Raw genomic sequence first — 20,186 nt, forward strand, 5'->3', positions numbered from 1 at the left:
GATAATGAGTGGTCAAATATTTTATCATATGTGGGTAGACATATTAGGGAAGTGAGAGGGAAATTTATTCAGTATAAGATAATACACAGATATTATTGGACACCAACTAGACTGCACAAAATGGGAATTGTTGATAATAATTTATGCTGGAAATGTGAAAATGAGGTGGGCACATATTTTCACATGATTTGGGAGTGTTTCATGGTTCGTCCATTTTGGTGTGAAGTTCTTGATCTGTTGGGGAATTGGTCGGGTTCCACACTGCCCTTGTGCCCACGGCTTTGTCTCTTGGGCGATACCTAATGTAAACAATGACAAATTTACTATTTTAAAGGTGGGTCTCATCACAGTTGCAAGAATTAATATTGCTAAACTGGAAAAAACCCAGATGTCCCACTGTGAAGGAATGGACTGAGGAAATGATTAAGATTTCATCATAAGAACACATGCTGGGAAGAATTAACAGTGAGGGAAACGTGCAAGACACGTGGGATCTATTTTGGTTGTATGTTAATTTAAACTTAAATTAGAACTGCTTTCTGTCTCTGAGTTTTATTTGTTTTCCTGTCATGGGATGGCTGTGTAAATATGCTGTACTGTATCTGCTCTGTGATATGCTGTGCTGCTCTGTAAAATAAGAATAAATAATAAAAATTTGAATTTAAAAAAAGGAGCAGGTCCATAGGTGTATCTAATAAAGTGACCATGAGCATATATTCAAAAACGATTTTCGACATAATATGTAGCATTTGAAACTGTCTTTGACGCAATTGTAGAAAATATCTTCTTTTTGTTCCAAAAATAACAACACCTGATGAAATCTTGAGGAATGCAAGTTTTTTTTTTAAAGACGGGTAATGCACTGAAAAGGACTATAGAGGGCAAAATTGCCAGTTATTGGAACAGGTAAGATTAAAGAAATCCTCTTGTGATTATTAAAGAAGATTATTCCAATCTCTGTAATTTATCAAACAACTGTTTTCCATGTTTCACAAATTAGATATACGGAAGGAAGCTCTTGAAACAGGAATCCAATCGGATCATGAAATCGATTCAAAAACATTCTAGGTCTGGGCAGCAATTAATGCTGTTTGCTTAATGAGCCCTGTCTCATTCTTGTGCTTCTGAAAGGATCCAGAGATGATTGATTGCCCGCTTGTGACAGTGCACATCAATCCCCATCGCACCATGCCTGCGACCTCAGCCTACGCTTTGCTTCCCAGGGTTGCACTCAATCTGATCGCTAGACAAAGCTTATTGTGGAAATCGGCTTAGACCATCTCCATAGCAACAGCATATCATCAGAAAAGAGTGAAGGCTTCACCAGTGAACCATTTTCGGGAAGGTAAAACAGAGGCAACAGGTTCTGGGGAGCAGCCTTGCTCGGGCTACGATTTGCCAGCTGTTCCTCCACTTTTGATCACATTGGCCATCGCCCGGTCACCAAAAAATAAAGTTGGTGCATGACATTGGGATTTTTGTCTCTCACTTTACTGGCGTTTCAGCGCACTTTACAGACGTGAGGATTCCTGAAAGAGGAGATTCTGCCTTTGACAAGAGTAAGTGATGTAGTTATCAGTAATATTTTTGTTCTTTGAATTAATCAACTCTTTAAAAAGTACGTCCCTTAACATGAGAACAAGCATTCAGATACCTTACAATTCAATTTTACTCCTGTTGTGCTGGGTTCTGTTCCAAACTGAGATCTATCTACTAGTGATAATCCGGAGTGAAATGGAACAAAATGATGTACATGCCGTAGAAATCGTTACAACACAATCTTCTGTTCATAAACAGGATCTTTAATAACAATAGTTGAACTCACACACATGATTATTGAGTAAAAGCTAAGTAGCATTGTTAATTGAACTGGATGTAGTATATTTCATTGTTATTTATTAAATCTGGAATGATGCAGGTACAATCAATACTCTGGGCAGCAAGCAGTATTTTTACAAGACAAGGTCCCTGCATATTAAAAACAACAAAACTGATGAAATAAAATCCTCAGAGGTAGTAACAAAACCCAGCATTACTGACCTAATAATATGAGCTCCTGTAATTGTATTTGTTTTTGAGATGAAATGGAAAATACATTTTGATAAATGACTATTAACCAGATGCTATTGCAAATTGGAATCTAATTTCACACTCATTCATTGTTATTTGTACCTCAAATAGCACCTAAGACTTCTGCAAAAGTGCCCCAGCACGACCAGCCTGCGGCTTGTCCAAAGAGAGCAAATATTTTCCTTTATCCCTTTCTCTGCAGTTCCTCACTCTGCCACTTTCTGACAAGTTGTTTTATCCTTTCTCTCTGATTTCTAGTGAAGGACTGATGTCATTCACTCCCCTTTCCCTGATTATTTTTTAATATCTGGACTCTAGGCTTAGCACTTGTCCACTACAGCTCCTGGTTTGAGATATTCCTCAGAAAATTTACAGAATACTCCACAGTCCCTGACTTGTGAGTGATTCTTGCTGTGACCTTGCCTCTTTGTGAGCTTTACCACACGCCACTGAAGATGGAGCAGATAAAAATTCTTCATGTTTTTGTACCTTCTACCACTTTATTCAGAACTTTTGACTTGCATGTTACTCTCAGTGAAGATTTAGGTAGAAAAAAATCTACAATTTACTCCTTCAAAATTCTCTGTTCTGCGGCGAAGGATTCTTCCAAGTCTCCGCAAGTCTTACTTTCCTTAAAAATAGAAAGCCTCCACAGAAATGTATGTTTCTTAAACTCAGAGGGTTACCTCACTATGCCCCTCATAGAGGTGACTGGTCACAGTCTTTTTTTTTCCAGGGCTGGAGTGGGCATAGATTTAATGTGGGTAGGGAATGATTTAAAAGGGGTCTTGAGGAGCAAGTTTTTCACACAGAGGGTGGTGGGTATGTGAAATAACCTGTCAAAGGAAATAGCAGAGGTAAGTACAATTACAACCTTTAAAAGGCATTTGCACAGCTGCATGAATAGGAAATGTGTCGAGGGTTATGGCTCACTTGTCACATTCAGAAGATTCTGACTCCCTACCCACATATGCTTCTTAATGTCACACTCAGCCTTTGTATCACCTACCCAAAGTTCTGCCTGCTTCTGATCCATTACTCCTACAAAGAATTGTCTCAGTGAGATGATATTGAAAAGTGGGCGAGGGTAATGATCCTAACAAATGAATCAGATTCCCACGGCTGATTCATTGTTCCATATGTTGCACATCAGCTAATTTCAGAGCAGTAATGTGGTGTTATGTAGATGGCTGGGCACCACTCACTGGAAAAAAGATTAAAACTTGCACCTATTTCTTACAGGCACTGTCACTTGTTGTGTCAGTGCAATCCAAATTGTCCCCTCAAACCTTAGCTAAAATGGTAGCATAGTGGTTAGCACAACACTTAACAGTTGAAATGACCTGGGTTCAATTCCCGCCACTGCCTGTAAAGAGTTTGCACATTCTCCCCGTGACCACGTGGAATTCCTCCAGGAGCTCTCATTTCCTCCCACAGTTCAAAGACATACCGGCTGGTAGGTTAATAGTCATTGTAAGTTGTCCTGTGATAGACAAGAGTTAAATCAGGGGATGGCTGGGTGGTGCAGCTTGAAGGGGCAGAAGGGCCTATTCTGTGCTGTATCTCAAAAAAATAAATTTTTAAAACTTTTACAGTACCTTTCTCTTGAAAAATGTCCCTAGGCTTTTTAACAAGACTGGTATAAATAAATTATGGTGACAGAGAAGATGGTGGTTAGTTTAATGCTACTACAGCACCAGTGACCCATGTTCAATACTCCCACTGTCTGTGCAGATTTCCCCCTTCCTTTCCAGTCCTGATCAAGGGTCTCTGTCCGAAATGTTGACTCATTATTGCTCTACGTAGATGCTGCCTTTCCTGCTGTGTTCCTCCAGCATTTTGAGTGTGTTGCTCTGGATTTCCATCATCTTCAGAATCTGCTCTGCGAAGGAGATTGTATGTTCTCCCCAAGACCACATGGGTTTCTTCCACAGATAAAGAGGTTTGGGTGTAATTGGGGTGGTTGGGCTCATTGTACAGCTTGTTACCATGCTGTATCTCTAAATAAGTAACTAAAAATAATTTATATATATTGAGTAACTGAAGGCGTTATCAAGTCATGATAAAAAGAATTGGACTTGAACGCCCTCCTTAAAAGGAAGGGTTGGTTTCAGAAAGGAATTATAGAGTTGCCCTTAGGTTTCTACTAAATCTCTTCCCTCTCACCTCAAACTAATGCCCTCTAGTTCTTAATTCCCCAACCCTGGGGAAAAGACTGTGCACTATCTGTGCCCCTCATAATTTTATACACCTCGTTAAGATCACCCTTCATTCTCCTACTCACCAATGAAAAACGGCCTAACCTGTTCAACCTCTTTCTGCTTCATAGCCTCTCAAATGCCAGCAACATCCTTATAAATCTCCTTTGCACCCTTTCTAGCTTAATGGCATCCTTCATACAGCAGGGTAGCCAATACAGAACATAATATTTCAAATGTGGCCTCACCAGCATCCTGTTCAACTACAGCATAACATCCCAATTTCTACACTCAGCACCCTGACTGATGAAGGCCAGTGTAACAAAAGCCTCCTCAACATTCTGTCTGCCTGCAAAACCACTTCCGTAAAACCACGTACTTGTGCTCTTAAATCCCTCTACTCCCAAGAGCAAAACCATTCATTGTTGAATTCCTAACTTTATTTTTCTTCTCAAAGTGCAACACCACACATTTATCTAAATTAAACTCCATTTACCATTCCTTGACCCACTTAACCAACTGATCAAGATCCCTCTGCGAATCCTGATAACAATCTTCATTCTTAATGACACCACCTCCTTTATTGTCATCTGCAAACCCACTAACCACGCCTTGAACATTCTCATCCAAAACATTAATATAGATGACAAATAGCAATGGGGAACACTACTAGTCACTAGTTTCCAGTCAGTAAAATAACCTCCCTCCATCACCCTCTAATTCCTACCATCAAACTAATTCCATATCCAATTAGTAGCTCTCCTTGGATCCCATGCAACCTAACTAGACATAAGACATACTGTAGCAGCAGAATTAGGCCATTCAGCCCATCATATCTGATCCACCAATTAATCACAGCTGATTAATTATCCCTCTCAACCCCATTGAGATGTCTTCTGGTAAGATGGTGGCACACGTGAAAGCGGCATTGTCTCGGGGGCCAACCAAAGGTGCTTTTTCCTTTGTGAAATATGTTTTTTACGATCCAAAGACAACTAGGCTCCAAGAACATCGGGTGCTGCAGAGCTACTCCATCAGTGAGCTGCTCGTTGGTCGGAGTAGCTGGACTGGTGTCGGTGGCAGAGCTGGCCAAGGTGTCGAAGGGGTTGGCCGAGATGTCAAAGGAACCGGGTGGGATATCAGAAGAGTCCACCGGAATATCGGAGGAGCCCACTGGTGCGTCTCAGGAGCCTGTCGGGATATGGAAGGAGCCCGACAGGATATTGGAGGAGTCCACCATTGTGTCGGAGGAGCCGGTGTGGGTCCGGAGATGCAGTCCTGGCTGCAGACCGTGTTGCTGCCTGCGACATTGAAGCATCAGAGTCGGTGCAATATAACCGTGGGAGATCGTCTCAGACCCTTCACCTGTGATCACAAGACTCTGTTGGACAGTGGGAGAATGTAAGTTGCCACAGGCCTGTACCCTTGTCTGGTGGTGGGATGGTCGACGTGAGAGTTGTGTAGCCTCAGTTGTAGTGAGGACTAGACATCAAGCCTTGGGCTTGCCTGATGCTGGAGACAAGGTTAGCGGCGTGGAAGCACCACAGTGTGGTTGAGCTTGGCTGGGTCCTGGCCTCATCTGTCGGTGCTGTCCTCCCATGTTTGTGGTGGAATGAGGGGCTGGATTGCACGTGTCCGTACACTGCCGGGAGACCAGGAATGACAGGCTGGATTGCACATGTCTGTACACTGCCGGGAGACCGGGAATGACAGGCTGGATTGCACATGTCCGTACACTGCCGGGACACCGGGAACGACGGGCTGGATTGCACGTGTCCGTACACTGCCGGGACACCGGGAACAACGGGCTGGATTGCACATGTCTGTACACTGCCGGGAGACGGGGAATCAGGGGCTGGATTGCACGTGTCTGTACACTGCCGGGAGACCGGGAACGATGGGCTGGATTGCACGTGTCCGTACACTGCCGGGACACCGGGAACGACGGGCTGGATTGCATGTGTCCGTACACTGCCGGGACACCGGGAACAACGGGCTGGATTGCACATGTCTGTACACTGCCGGGAGACGGGGAATCAGGGGCTGGATTGCACGTGTCTGTACACTGCCGGGAGACCGGGAACGACGGGCTGGATTGCACGTGTCCGTACACTGCCGGGAGACCGGGAACAACGGGCTGGATTGCACGTGTCTGTACACTGCCGGGAGACCGGGAATCAGGGGCTGGATTGCACATGTCTGTACACTGCCGGGAGACCGGGAATCAGGGGCTGGATTGCACATGTCTGTACACTGCTGGGAGACCGTACCAACGATTGCTGGACGTTGTTGCTCAGGGCCTCAGACTAAATATTTTTTGGAGTGAATATGCTTCTTTGCTCAATATTTTGAATTATGTTACTTGATATTTTTGTATGTTTGCTTGCTATTTTGAATGTTTTGCACCCTGGCCCCAGGGGAACGCTGTCTCGTTCAGCTGTATCTATATAGTTTGAATGATAATAAAGCTTGATTTGATTCTCCTACCTTCTCCCTGTAACTTTTGATGTATGATTAATCAAGAACATGTCAACCTCTGCCTTAAATATACCCAATAACTTGGCCTGCACAGCTGTCTGTGGCAATGAATTCCACAGATTCACCACCTTTTGGTTAAAGAAATTTTCCCTCATTTCTGTACTAAATGGATGTTGCTCCATTCTGAGGCTGTGGATCTGGTCCTAGATTCCCCCAGTATAGGAAATATCCTCTCCACATTCACTCTAGGTCTTTCAGTATTTGATAGGTTTCATTGAAATCCCCTCTCATAATTCTAAACTCCAGAGAGTACAGACCCAGAGCTATCAAACGCTCCTAATATATTAACCCTTTCATTCCTGGGATCATTCTGGTGAACCTTCACTGGACCCTCTCCAATGCCAGCACATCTTTTCTTAGATACTGAGTCCAAAACTGCTCACAATATTCCAGGTATGGTCTGACCAATGCCTTATAAAGCCTCAGCATTACATGCTTGCTCTTGTATTCTAATCCTCTCAAAATGAACATTGCATTTGCTTTCCTTACCACTGACTCAACTTGCAAGTTAACCTTAAGGGAATCCTGCACGAGCACTGCCAAGTCCCTTTGCACCTCTGATTTTTTGAATTTTTTCCCTGTTTAGAAAATAGTCCACACCTTTATTCCTTATACCATGGTGCATGACCATGCACTTCCCTACAATGTATTCCATCTGCTACTTTACCCATTCTCTCAATCTGTCTAAGTGCTTCTGCAGAGGTCCTGCTTCTTCAAAACTACCTGCCTTTCCAGCTTTATATCATCTGCAAACTTGTCCACAATGATATCAACTTTGTCATCCAAATCATTGATATAGAATCATAGAGTCTTAGAAACCTACAGTACATTACAAGCCCTTCGGCCCAAATTGTCGTGCCATCCATGTAACCTAGTCTAGAAACTGAGACCCTATTGTATCCGCCTCCACCACTGTCACTGGCAGGGCATTCCACACACTCACCACTCTCTGTGTAAAAAAAAAACTTACCTCTGACATCCCTTTGTACCTACTTCCAAGCACCTTAAAACTATGCCCCCTCATGTTAGCTATTTCAGCCCTGGGAAAAATCTTCTGGTTATCCACATGATTAATGCCTCTCATCATCTTATAAATCTCTATCAGGTCACCTCTCATTACTCCAAGTTGAAAAGGCCAAGTTCCCTCAACCTATTTTCATAAGGCAATCCAGTCAACATCCTTGTAAATCTCCTCTGTACTCTCTCTATAGTGACAACATCCTTCCTCACCCTACAGGACCCCAGTACTCCAAGTGGGGTCTAACTGAGATCTTATATAGCTTTAACATTACCTCACAGCTCTTGAGCTCAGTCCCATGGTGGATGAAGGCCTTCACACTATACACCCTCTTAACAACACTGTCAACCTGCGCTGCAGCTTTGAGCGTCCTATGGACATGGACCCCAATATCTCAGTGATCCTCCACACTGCCAAGAGTCTTAACAAGACTATTATATTTTCTCTTCAAATTTGACCTATCAAAGTAAACAATTTCAGACTTATCTGGTTTGAACTCCATCTGCCACTTCTCAGCCCAGTTCTGCATCCTACTGATGTCTCGCTGTAACCTCTGACAACCCTCCATAACATCCACAACACCCCCAACTTTTGTGTTGTCAACAAACTTGCTAACCCACCCTTCTTCCTCATCCAGGACATTTACAAAAATCACAAAGAGGAGGGGTCCCAGAACAGATCCCTGTGGAATACCACTGGTCACAGACCTCCATGTAGAATACGGACCATCTATAACCACCCTTTGCCTTCTGTGGTCAAGCCAATTCTACAACCACAAAGCAAGAACTCCTTGGATCCCACGTCTCCTTACTTTCTGAATGAGCCTTGCATGGCGAACCTCATCAAATGCCTTAATGAAATCCATATACACTACATCCACTGCATTTTGTTACTATCTCAAAGAATTCAATTAGCCTCGTAATTGCCCTTGACAAAGCCATGTTGACTATCCCTAATCAGACTATGTCTCTCCAAATGCTACACACATAATGGGAAAAGAAGTGGTCCCAGCACCAACTCTGCAGAAAACCAGTAATCAATGACAGCCAACCAGGAAAAGCGCCCTTTATTCCCACTCTTTGTCTCCTGCCAGTCAGCCGATCTTCTATCCATGCTAGAATCTTTTCTGTAATACTAAGCAGTTTCATGTGTGACATCTTGTCAAAACCATCTGAAAATCCAAATAAACAACATCCACTGAGTCTGTCTATCATGACTGTTATTTCCTCAAAGAATTCTGGCAGATTTGTCAAGCAAGATTTCCACCTAAGGAAACTTAGGCCTAATTTGTCATATGCCTCCAAGAACCTCAAAACCTCATCCTTAATTACAGACTCCAACATCTTTCCAACCACTAAGGTCAGGCTAACTGGCCTATAATTTCCTTTCTTCTGCCTCTCTCTTTTGTTAAAGAGTGGAGTGTACTTGCAATTTTCCAGTCCTCCGGAACCATTCCCAGACATCCCACCTCTCCCGGAAGTTCCGGGAGTCTCCTGCATATTAATAGTGGCTCTCTGATGCCTGCAAATTATATACAATGTCACGGAAATCAATATTTTTGAGAGCGAACAGGCGAGCGAGAGAAAGCAAGAGAAAGCGCGAGAGTGGCCACAAGAGAGAGCACGTGTGACAGAGAGCGAGAGCAAGCAAGCGAGAGCAACCACGAGAGAGAGAGCGCGAGCGCACGTCATGGCAGAGTGTTCCAAAAAAAGAAAATATAAAACGTACATCACCCCAGACTACCCTAAAGTGTACCCCTGCCTAATAGGGGTCAAAATAATGACAGTGTTGCTCGCTGCGCTGTTTGCAACAGTGACTTTTCTATTGCCCATGGGGGTTAAGACTGTAAAAGACATGTTGAGGTGAGTTTAACAAGTGTCATTTGCTCATTAGCGTAGCTAACGTTATTTAAACTAGCTGGCTAGCTGCTCAGGAGCTACTCTATTGCAAACATCCCATCTCTCCCGGAAGTCTCCTGCAAATTGATGGTGCTACCTCCCTGAAATGAGTTTTTGCAGGGTGGGATGTCTGCATTCCAGTAACTGGTGATTCTAGAAAGATCATTACTCATGTTTCCACAATTTCTTTAGCTACGTCTTTCAGAATCCTGGGTAGCCATCAGGTCTTCTTTCAGCCACAACTCAGCAAAGCCCACAGCATCATAAGTCAATCTTTAACTGCACTACAAGATCATCTGCCTTGTTCCGTATACTGCTTGCTTTCATATATAACAGCTTCAGTCCTTCATTCAACACCCTTTTTGAATTCAGCCCCCTCTTACACTTTAACTCATTCCACTGACTGCAATTTTGCCTTATCATCTACCTGTCTTTCCTCAGAGTCTCACTGCACACTTCATCTAGTTAGTTTAATTCCTCTGCATAGCATAACATAGTGCTGCATGGCAGCCTGTCATGAGGAACCTTGTCGAAGACCTTACTGAAGTCTATATAGACCACATACACCATCCTTATCTAACCAACTTTCTTGGTTACCTTTAAAATTCCCAATCAAATCTCCCAAGCATAAAGCAGCACTGACTAATTAACCCAAACAACAGGAATTCTGCAGATGCTGGAAATTCAAGCAGCACACATCAAAATTGCTGGTGAACGTAGCAGGCCAGGCAGCATCTCTAGGAAGAGGTACAGTCGATGTTTCAGGCCGAAACCCTTCGTCAGCGATTTTGATGTGTGTTGCCTGACTAATTAACCTCTTTTTTCCAAACATTTGTATATCTTTTCCCTCAGAATTTCTTCTTGTAACTTACCTACCATACATGTTAGGCTTTCTGGTCTGTAGTTCGCATGTGTTTCCCTGCAGCCCTTCTTAAATAAAGGCACAGCATTAGCAGCCTTCTAGTCTTCTGGCACTTCGTCCTTCACCAATGATGATTCATATATCTCAGCCAATGCTCCCACAATTTCTTCTCAATCTTCTGAAAATGTTCTTGTACATACCTAATATATGGTCCTGAAGATTTATCTACCTTCATTCATTTAATACCATTCAGTATCTTCTCAACTTTAAATCAGGCTATCTTCATGACATTCCCATTAACTATTTCACGTTCTGAAGTCTTCATGTCTTTCTCCAGTGTGAAAACAGATGAGAAATATTCACTGAGGACCTTGTCCATCTCCTCTGGCTCCACACAAGGATGTTCACTCTGGTCTTTGATCAGTCAGTTCTCTGTCATACTAGCTTGGCAAATTTTAACCCCTCCGTGGAAGGAAGATGCTCCTCCTTATCTAGATCTTTGCTCTCAATAGTCCTAGTGTTGAGTACACTGATACCATTTCTGAGATAGCAGCTACGTTAACCATATGAGCGTTTTTGTGCTAGTGTTTGGACAAAAGGATGCTGAGACAATTGGTGAGGAAGTGGCTACAAATGCAGTAATTATCCCAATGGATTAGCTTGGGTGATCAACAACATGGCCACTTTCTTCACTTCAGGACTGCTGGTGGTAAATATGTTTCCTGCGAGGACATAGACTGTCATAGGCTCACAGTAGAGAGGTCCAGTGATTTAATGACATTGTTTTTATTGTTGCATTATTTGTTTTTTCTTCTCTGCACATTGGGTGTTCGATGATCTCCTTTTTAATGGGTTCTTTTGGGTTTGCGGCTGTCAGTAGAGAGACAAATCTCAATTCCACACTCTGGCCTCTTACCTCATCTCCACACCTGCCTATCACTCCCCCTGGGGCTCCTCCTCCTTCCCTTTCTTCCATGGTCCAATCTCCTCTCCTATCAGACTCTTCCTTCTCCAGTCTTTTACTTTTCCATCTATCACTTCCCAGCTTCTTACTTCATCTTCCTCTGCCCCCACCCACCTGGCTTCACCTATCATCTTAAAGATTGTGCGCCATCCCCTCTCCCTACTGCCTTATTCTGGCATCTTCACCCCTTCCTTTCCAGTCTTGATGACTTATCTATTCACTTCCATAGATGTTTCCTGACCCACTGATTTCCTCCAGCATTTTATTTATTTATTTTTATTTATTTAGCGATACAGTGTGAAATAGGCCTTTCTGACCTTTTGTGCCACACTGCCCAGCAACCCCTGAGAAGGTCAATTTAACCCTAACCTCATCCCAGGACAATTTACAATGACTAATTAACCTACCCGGTATGCCTTTGGACAGTGGGACGAACTTGGAGGACCTGGAGAAAACCTATGTATTCCACGGGGAGGATGTACAGAGACTCCTTACAGAGGATGCTGGAATTGAGCTCCAAACTCTGAAGTCCCAAGCTGAAATAGTGTTGCTCTAACTGCTACACTACCAGGGAGCCTATCAACTTTGCCTCCAACTCCCACCCTGACCTTAAATTGACTTGGTCCATTTCTGATACCTCTATTCATTTCTTCATCTGGTTGCTTTGGATTTCTAGCATCTACCGAACCTCTTGTGCTTAGGTATTTCCCACATCCACCCATCCATTATTTCATCAAATAGCTTAAGAGAGAGGTGCTAAGAAATTGTATACATTTGTATAAGACTTCCTCCTCCAGCATTGCAACTGGTAAATTAATTCCTTTTTAGAGAATCACTCAGCATTTGTTTATTATGATCACCCTTAGTGGTTAAGGTAGAATTATTAAAGCTTGTGTGACTTTAGGATGAAACTCATGCAGATTACTAAATCTTCCTTAATGTACTTTCAGAGAACAACATCATCAGTGAACAATGTCAATATCTTCATGGTTTAAGTGGAATGAGCCCTATCACAGATTCCCGCAGAGGAACCCTACAGAGATGGTCATGGAGACCCTCATGATGGAGCTTAGCTGGCAAATAAAACAAGCTGAGAAGATGCAAAGGGAGCGAGAGGATGAGTATAGAAGAATAAAAACAGGTGTGGACTACAGTTGGCTGGTCAGCCATCCTCAACACAGCTATGATTTGACTCCTGGGGAGAGACTAGAGTTTGAAGAAGCATGTTCCAAAATCCACCCTTCTTATTGTGGACCAGTGGTACTTAGGTAATGTTGCTACAGTGTGATATTAATCTGTTATACGAAAGTCTGGTTCTTCCTTTGGATGAACTAAATTGATTAAGAAGCAGGCACAGTGGTACGGTGAATGGAGCCATCTTTTCACAGTTCTAGTGACCAAAGTTCAATCACAATTTTTGGTGCCCTCTCTGTCTTCACATGCTCTCCATGACCACTACAGCTGAATAAACAATGTTTCTTCCAGGTTTTCAGGCTTCTTTCCAACAGCCAAAGCTGTGCGGGTTAGCAGGCTATTGGTGACAATAAATTACCTTTAACGACTAAGTGAAGAGCAGAATGTGTGGAATGAGGGTGAGGGTGAACGTTAACGGGAATGTATGGAGAAGTGGTTTTAAGAGGAAAATTAGTGAGAGATTGGGATTGCTCTGTGATGGTTTGCTTTGTTGAAATTGTCTTCTTTTATAAGCTTCTTCAACCTTTGGCAATTTGTTTCTTTTCTGGTGACACTTTGTCCACCTTTGGGCAGCATTCCATGTACCCTGTAGCTGATTCCATCTTTCTGCTCTGCTAACTACTCTCGCTAATCTGCTGTTCATAACCTCCAGAGCTTATGTTCTTGCTTCTTCAGTCTGATGACTGTGTCATGGCAATGTGTTGAATTCATAATGGTGCAGTTTATAATGGAACAAAAAAGGATAGCGTTTAGATGCTCAGCTTCGTGTTGGGAAATAATCAGACGCCTGTTTGCTGGGGAGGTGGTGCGATGAGGACTGGGTAACTTGGCTGCTGGGAACCAGTAGAAAGGGGAGCGTTTGCATCAGGTATTAGTGGAGAAATTTGTTAGTCAGAGGGTGGGGTAGTGCTTTTGCACTTGAAGGTTAATAGTGAGGGTTGTGATCAAGTAGAGGCAGGGTAAGTTTCGGTAGCATAGGTGATGGTATGGGGATGTGCATGAACATGTGGTGGGAGGGTGTCAAAGGGCAGGGCACACATTTTTGACAAGTGATGTTTGCTATTGTGGGGTGGTGGGCTGGCAAGACGCTATGAGAATAACAAGGTAAGTAGCTAACTTTACAGTGGACCTATCTGAGTTAAGCTTCGACAACTGCACAGTGACTCGCTCAGGGATTCCCCTTTTAAGTCATAGAAAGGAAAACATTGCGTTATGACATTCTGCTTCTGCAAGAGATGCAGTAATTTGTGCAAGACATGTATTTGTTATTGAATATCCTCTTTTCCCAAAATATACATATATTATTCATTAACTGTACAGTGATCCAACAGAACTTATTCATGTCACTATTCATAATAAGACAGATAATTTTGCTTACATAATTGAATCAAATGGACAGGAATTGCCCTTTAACACATATTCCACAACAAAGCAGTGAGGCTTCTTTTCAATATGGGCTCCAACTCCTCAGTGTGTTAAAGCTCTTTAAACTGAGGCCTCTCCTCACTGAACCTAAGCAGTGGCTGCATCAAGCGTCTGTATATAGTCCTGTACCTTGCAAAATTCAGTCATGGATGGCTCCTTGGAAGAACATTAAGTGCTGAGTCAATCTTTAACTGAGTTGATAACTCTCCGGCTGTGGTTTGGGGTAATTGGGAGCAGCCTGTAGAACACAATGTTACACTGCTGCTTGGGGCAGACTTCGACAAAAACATTACATCTCTGGGCAAATTTGTTTCAAAATCTCTCACTGACTGGTTTAACAGTCTCATGGTCAAGCAATGAAAGATGAGCGGTCTTGGGACTTTCTGTTATGTCATTGTAGTGCAGTGAGCAATGTTTCATTACATATTCACCATGGTAACAAGTAACATTTGCTACCATCTTTCTACTCTTGGTATAAGTATAGACATTCTTTCAACAATCCTATCGTTGGAATCAGAACCAATTATTTTAACAATTAATTGAATACATTATAAAAATGATTGGTGGATAATTTCATAGTGCTATTCATAGAGGTATTTTCCAAGGGCAGAAGATTCAATCATACAAAGCACTATAATTCAGAAATTTGAACATCTATGTGCATTTTTATATGGCTCCTAGACAGGTATGCATCCAAGGTAGCAGGAATTCATTCATACTTAAAATACCAATAACTGTAGTTATATCATAAAGAAGTTCATTTAATTTTGCTTTTCTTTTTTGTTCTGTTAATAACATAAAAGATTCTTCATTCTGTATTGTGATACGTCTCCAAAGTGCTGGTCACCGTTTAGTACTTTGATCCAAATGGTTATTAAATATTTATTCTTGTTTTTGTTTTGTGAAAACAGATAATGAACACAGGCAAAGGATTTGGCAACAAGAAGCTGATCATTATCTGTTAAATTACTTTATTTTAGGTTTATATGTTTGCTTATAACTATAAATGTGTGCAAATAAAATTGAAGCAGGATTTAGTCATTCAATCCAAGTTGCTGCTTTAGTAGAATTATGGCTGAACTTAAACCTCAGTGTCAATTTTCCACAGTAACCTGCCTTGATTCCCTTATTATCTAAAAATCTCTGCGCTGATGACTGAACTTCTCCAACCCTCTTGCAAGGATTGATGCCCCTTTTGGTGAAGAAATCCTTTAAAGTCCCGCCCTTAATGGCCAATCCCATATTTTGAGATGGTGAGCCATTTGAGCCATAAAAAACAATACCTTTGCATTCATTCTGCCATACTCTGTTTAAACAGTTGTGCATTTCAAAGCCTGGTTCAGCCACGCCCAGAACATTGTGAGTTGTTCTAATGACATGCCTTGGGAATGCTAGCTTGGGCACGTGAGGTTCTGGGGTTTGAGATGTGGGAGCTTGGGTGTGGTCATAGACTTCAAATTACAAAGAGGGATTTCAGAAAAGAGGGCTATAAATCCTTGAAGTTAGAAAGTTAATAGATGATTTAAATAAAGTTTTAAAAATTTTAAGAGATAGATAGTAATAAAGCATTTCAGCCAGTTGGGAAAGCTGCCATTATCTAAAAATCAGAATCTGTCATCTCAGAAGTGAATTTAGGAAACACTTTTATTTGCAAGAACAACTAGAAACTTGTAATTCCTTTCAATTGATGATTTAAATTCCAAGATTACTCAACAAAATCTATTGAAGGCAGCGAAGGATATGGGGAAAACATGAGTGGTTGTGTTAGCCATTCTCTCAGTGAATGGTGGAACAGTGTCAAGGGCTGAATGATCTTGTCCTCCTGTTCCATTGCAAATATATGATTCTGAGGAGCTGCAGCAAGTATTCACTCTTTGACCAATACTTTAGTTGAGTGTATGGGTTAAATTAAGATATTCATTTGATGTGCAGATTTCGGCAATTGATTGAGGATTATGAACCAGAGGTGCAGGAGGTGGTGCAGTTATTCCGATTCGTTCTTCAGGATGCCATAGGGAGAATGAAGGAAGATCAAGAAACAAGGAACCTGACTAGGCAATGGAGCAAGAAGCGGACAGTGAGCATGATGGCGTTTAAATCTCGAGTAAGGATCTATCCCTTCAGCAGTAATATTAAGACAGTTTCAGAGGATGTGGAGCAAAGCTTCATATCAGCCAGACGAGTGTGGAGCATGCCAGAGTTCAAGACCATTAAAGACTTCTAATGGATTGTGCAATCTAATTTATATGATTGTACAGAGTCAATAAAATATATTTAATCACTCAATTTAGGATTGATTTCTTTGAACTAGCCATTCAGATGATGTGGGATCAAATTGCAAACTCTTCTCCAGTTGTTCTTGTCTTGCTAGTTCATTTCAGACAACAATTAAAGTTAACTGCATTACTGTGAATCTGGAATCACACAGTGAGCAGACTGGGGAGAAACAGCAAATTTCATTCCCTAGAGTGGGGGTTCCCAAAGGATCCACAGACTCCTTGCTTAATGACATTGGTCCATGGCATAAAAAAAGGCTGGGAACCTCTAACCTGGAGAGACATTGGAGAATCAGTTGGGATTTTGTAACAGTTGGGTTTTTATATCATGATCACTTTGACTGATTATATTTATTAATTTCAAAATGTAATTAAATACTTGAATTTAAATTCTCCATCTGCCCTGATGGGAACTCAGTTTAAGCTAATATTTTAGATAATAGTAAGGACTTTGAATAGTCATTCTTGTACATTATGCTAATCTACAATCAATCTTTTAGAAATATATATTGCCTGCCCACTGGCTTCAAATTTGCACTTGTAGACTTGCAGATGAGACTCTAAATTACCTGTTTCAGAATGTAGTAAAATTGAAAGTGAAATTGGTTTCTGACAAAAATGTTGAACACACAACACTAATTTGCAAGTCTAATTTTAAATAATTTTCTATTGAATATAAATTCATGTGCCTATGCATTCAGATATGAATTATTAATTAATGAACGTGTAGTACCATACACTATGAAACAATTGTTTTGACATCTACGAAAAATAATCCAATGGTATTTTAGATGTTTTCCTACAAACAGGTTTACATAGTGTTTGTTGTTATTGATACCTTTGGAATGCATTTTGCAATGAATAATACAATGCAGACAATTAAGTGATTTTCATTTAGAAATCAGTCTTATTTTCTCTGTCTACAAATATAATTTTAAACCCTTCAAATAGTACAAGTTAGAGCTAGGAATGGGGTAGGACTTACAGGAGGTTTATTGATTATATGAACAATATACACTGTGGCCACTTTATTAGGTACAGGAGGTACCTATTGAAGTAGCCACTGAGCGCATGTTCATGGTCTTCTGCTGCTGTAGCCCATCCACTTCAAGGTTCGACGTGCTGTGCGATGAGAGATGCTGTTCTGCACACCTCCCTTGTAATGCATGATTATTTGAGTTACTGTCACCTTCCTGCCAGCTTGAACCAGTCTGGCCATTCTCCTTTAACCTCTCTCATTAACAAGGTGCTTCTGCCCACAGAACTGGATTTTTTTTGTTTTTCACACCATTCTCTGTAAACTCTAGAGATCGTTGTGTGTGAAAATTCAGCAGCTCGTGAAATATTCAAACCACCCTGCCTGGTACCAACAACCATTCCATGGTCAAAGTCACTTAAATCACATTTCTTCTGATGTTTGGTCAGAATAACAAGTGAACCTCTTGACCAGGTTTGCATGCATTGTGTTGCTGCCACATGATCGGCTGATTAGATATTTGCATTAATGAGCAGGTACATGTGGCACAGTACAGTGATACACAACCTATCAGATTAATGCTTTCAGTTCCTCCAAATTTCCCTGCAACGATAGGTTATGTATAAAGTATGTGACCAACTTGCTCCCCCTCACTTCCTCTCTGTATCTCCAAAGAGAAGGAGAAGAAATTCAGGGCTGGACATCCTGGACTTCATTTGTGCATTTTGTGGCATTGATAGCAAAATAGTGCACTTGAGCAAAATACAGCAACAAACTAAGATACCTATGAAGAACTGGAGATCCAAAGCTAAACATGATGCAGGTCTTCAATCACCTTGTTTGGTAATGTTGTTATATAATAGAAGAACGTCTAGCTTCTTACTATTTATTCAGTATCCAATATCTCTGGAGTTCATAGTAGCAATGACTATTTTTCACCCGTTGGCTAAATTATTAACAGGTGTTTTGTAATGCTGGGTCACAGAAAACTGGAGATGTATGATTTAATGACACCTGTGCTATTATAAAACACAATGGAATAAAGTGAAGTGCATTCAAGAATTATACAAATGCAGATCTTTAAAATTAGTTTTCATAACCTATCTATCTCTAAATAAAAGTTAATGCCCTTTTCTGCTTTCCTGCAGGTCAAAGCGATTTTCAGCTCCATGCTTTTGTTTGCTTTAAGCTATATAATGCAATTACTTACGTTCTCAGGAGAAGGCACACTAATGGGATTATTTGCATGCTTTCTTTCTGTCAGTGTGATCCTAATTATAATGGAAATGTTCATGACTGAACCCATCTTTCTTTATTGATCCAATGTGGCAGTTAAAATGAAAATAGGAATGACATGGAACTTGAACACTCATTTTTTCCTCTCAGTATTTCTAAGTACACGTCTCCAAACTGTTCGGATATTTTCATCCAATAAATTTCCGATACAACTGTCTCCTATACCAGTATAGTACAGGTGTGCACTTAGATGTAGAAGGGTAGCTTAGCAAAGCTGTCCTTTAAAATATTTTTCCTTTCCTTTTGTGTGGAGGTCATAATATTATCAGGCTGACATTAAGGCCAATGAACTAAAGGCGTAAACCAATATGCCTTATTGTTGAAATTCCATCCTACTACATTGCTATTGCTTCCCTTGTATCTTTACAAAAGGTCTCCAATTGTTAATTTTTATGTCCAATATCAAACTGTCAATTTCTTTTTTAGTCTCTAGTAATGCATTGCTGACCTACTCCATTTTAACTGAATTTTAACACACACACACAAACTTGCACATTTATATTCCTCTCCAATTACTCTTCATCAAAAAAATTGTACACTTCACCTTCAAAAAGATAAAGTAACCTTATATATTCTTAAAACATTACAAATCATACATATGGAAAAAAGAAGAAACTTAACTTTTATTTCATGCCAATAACCTTTTACCTGCTTCATTGGAAAGGGAGGTTCAAGAGATCATCTTAGTTACCCTTCCTCACTTCAAAATATGCATGAGCACCTATCCACTATGATTTTTATTCTTTGTCTACTGATTGCCATGATAAATTAATCAGTAATTCTCAGGGACATACCACAGTCTCTTTATTACTTGGTTCAAAATGTACTTTCCTCTGTTCTGTTATCTCTCACATTAATTACAGGATATAGGGATGAAAACGCTCTTACAAAAGTTAATAATAACAGACTGATCAAACTTTTGGTTAATAAAACTTTATACACCTCCTGAAACTTATATTGTCTCCAGTAGATTAGTCCTGCATTTCTCTGTGCAACCCCAAACTTATGAGGGAATTTGGTATAGAACAATAATTTATTTAATGCTGGCAATCTGTACTTGACTTTGATGCTGAATGTCGAACAGAAAGAATACAGATTCAGGACCACATCTGAGGCAGAGTATAACATGAAAAAATGCAAGTTCTATGAAATTACTAGTATTTTGGATACTTTATTAGATCTTACACTTTCCATTTATTGGATTCAATAATTAGATTTTAGACAATAACACCTTGTCTAGAGTGAATATCCTGAACACTCACTCATCCTAGTGTTCATTGTTAACCCTGTGAATAAAAATTTGCATTAAGTTCTCGGGAGATTACTATTTCACAAAATATGAAGTGTATATAAGACCATAAGATATCAGAGCAGAATTAGGACATTTGGCCCATTGAGTCTGCTCAGCCATTTTATCATAGCTGATTCAATTTTCCTCTCAGCTCCAATTTTCTGCCTTCTCTCCAAATCA

General features: G+C 40.9%; 1 protein-coding gene across 1 annotated transcript; it reads left to right on the top strand.

Moving 5' to 3' along the window:
• Positions 1 to 1,521: 1,521 nt before the first annotated feature.
• On the top strand, positions 1,522 to 16,391 carry rd3 (retinal degeneration 3, GUCY2D regulator). Its single transcript, XM_072267059.1, has 3 exons — positions 1,522 to 1,559; positions 12,499 to 12,816; positions 16,100 to 16,391. The coding sequence occupies exons 2-3, from the start codon at positions 12,521 to 12,523 to the stop codon at positions 16,389 to 16,391; spliced, it is 588 nt and encodes a 195-aa protein (XP_072123160.1). The 5' UTR covers positions 1,522 to 1,559; positions 12,499 to 12,520.
• The last annotated feature ends 3,795 nt before the right edge of the window (positions 16,392 to 20,186 follow it).

The sequence above is a fragment of the Mobula birostris genome, chromosome 8, assembly GCF_030028105.1.
Source record: "Mobula birostris isolate sMobBir1 chromosome 8, sMobBir1.hap1, whole genome shotgun sequence".
NCBI classification, from domain to species: Eukaryota; Metazoa; Chordata; class Chondrichthyes; order Myliobatiformes; family Myliobatidae; genus Mobula; species Mobula birostris.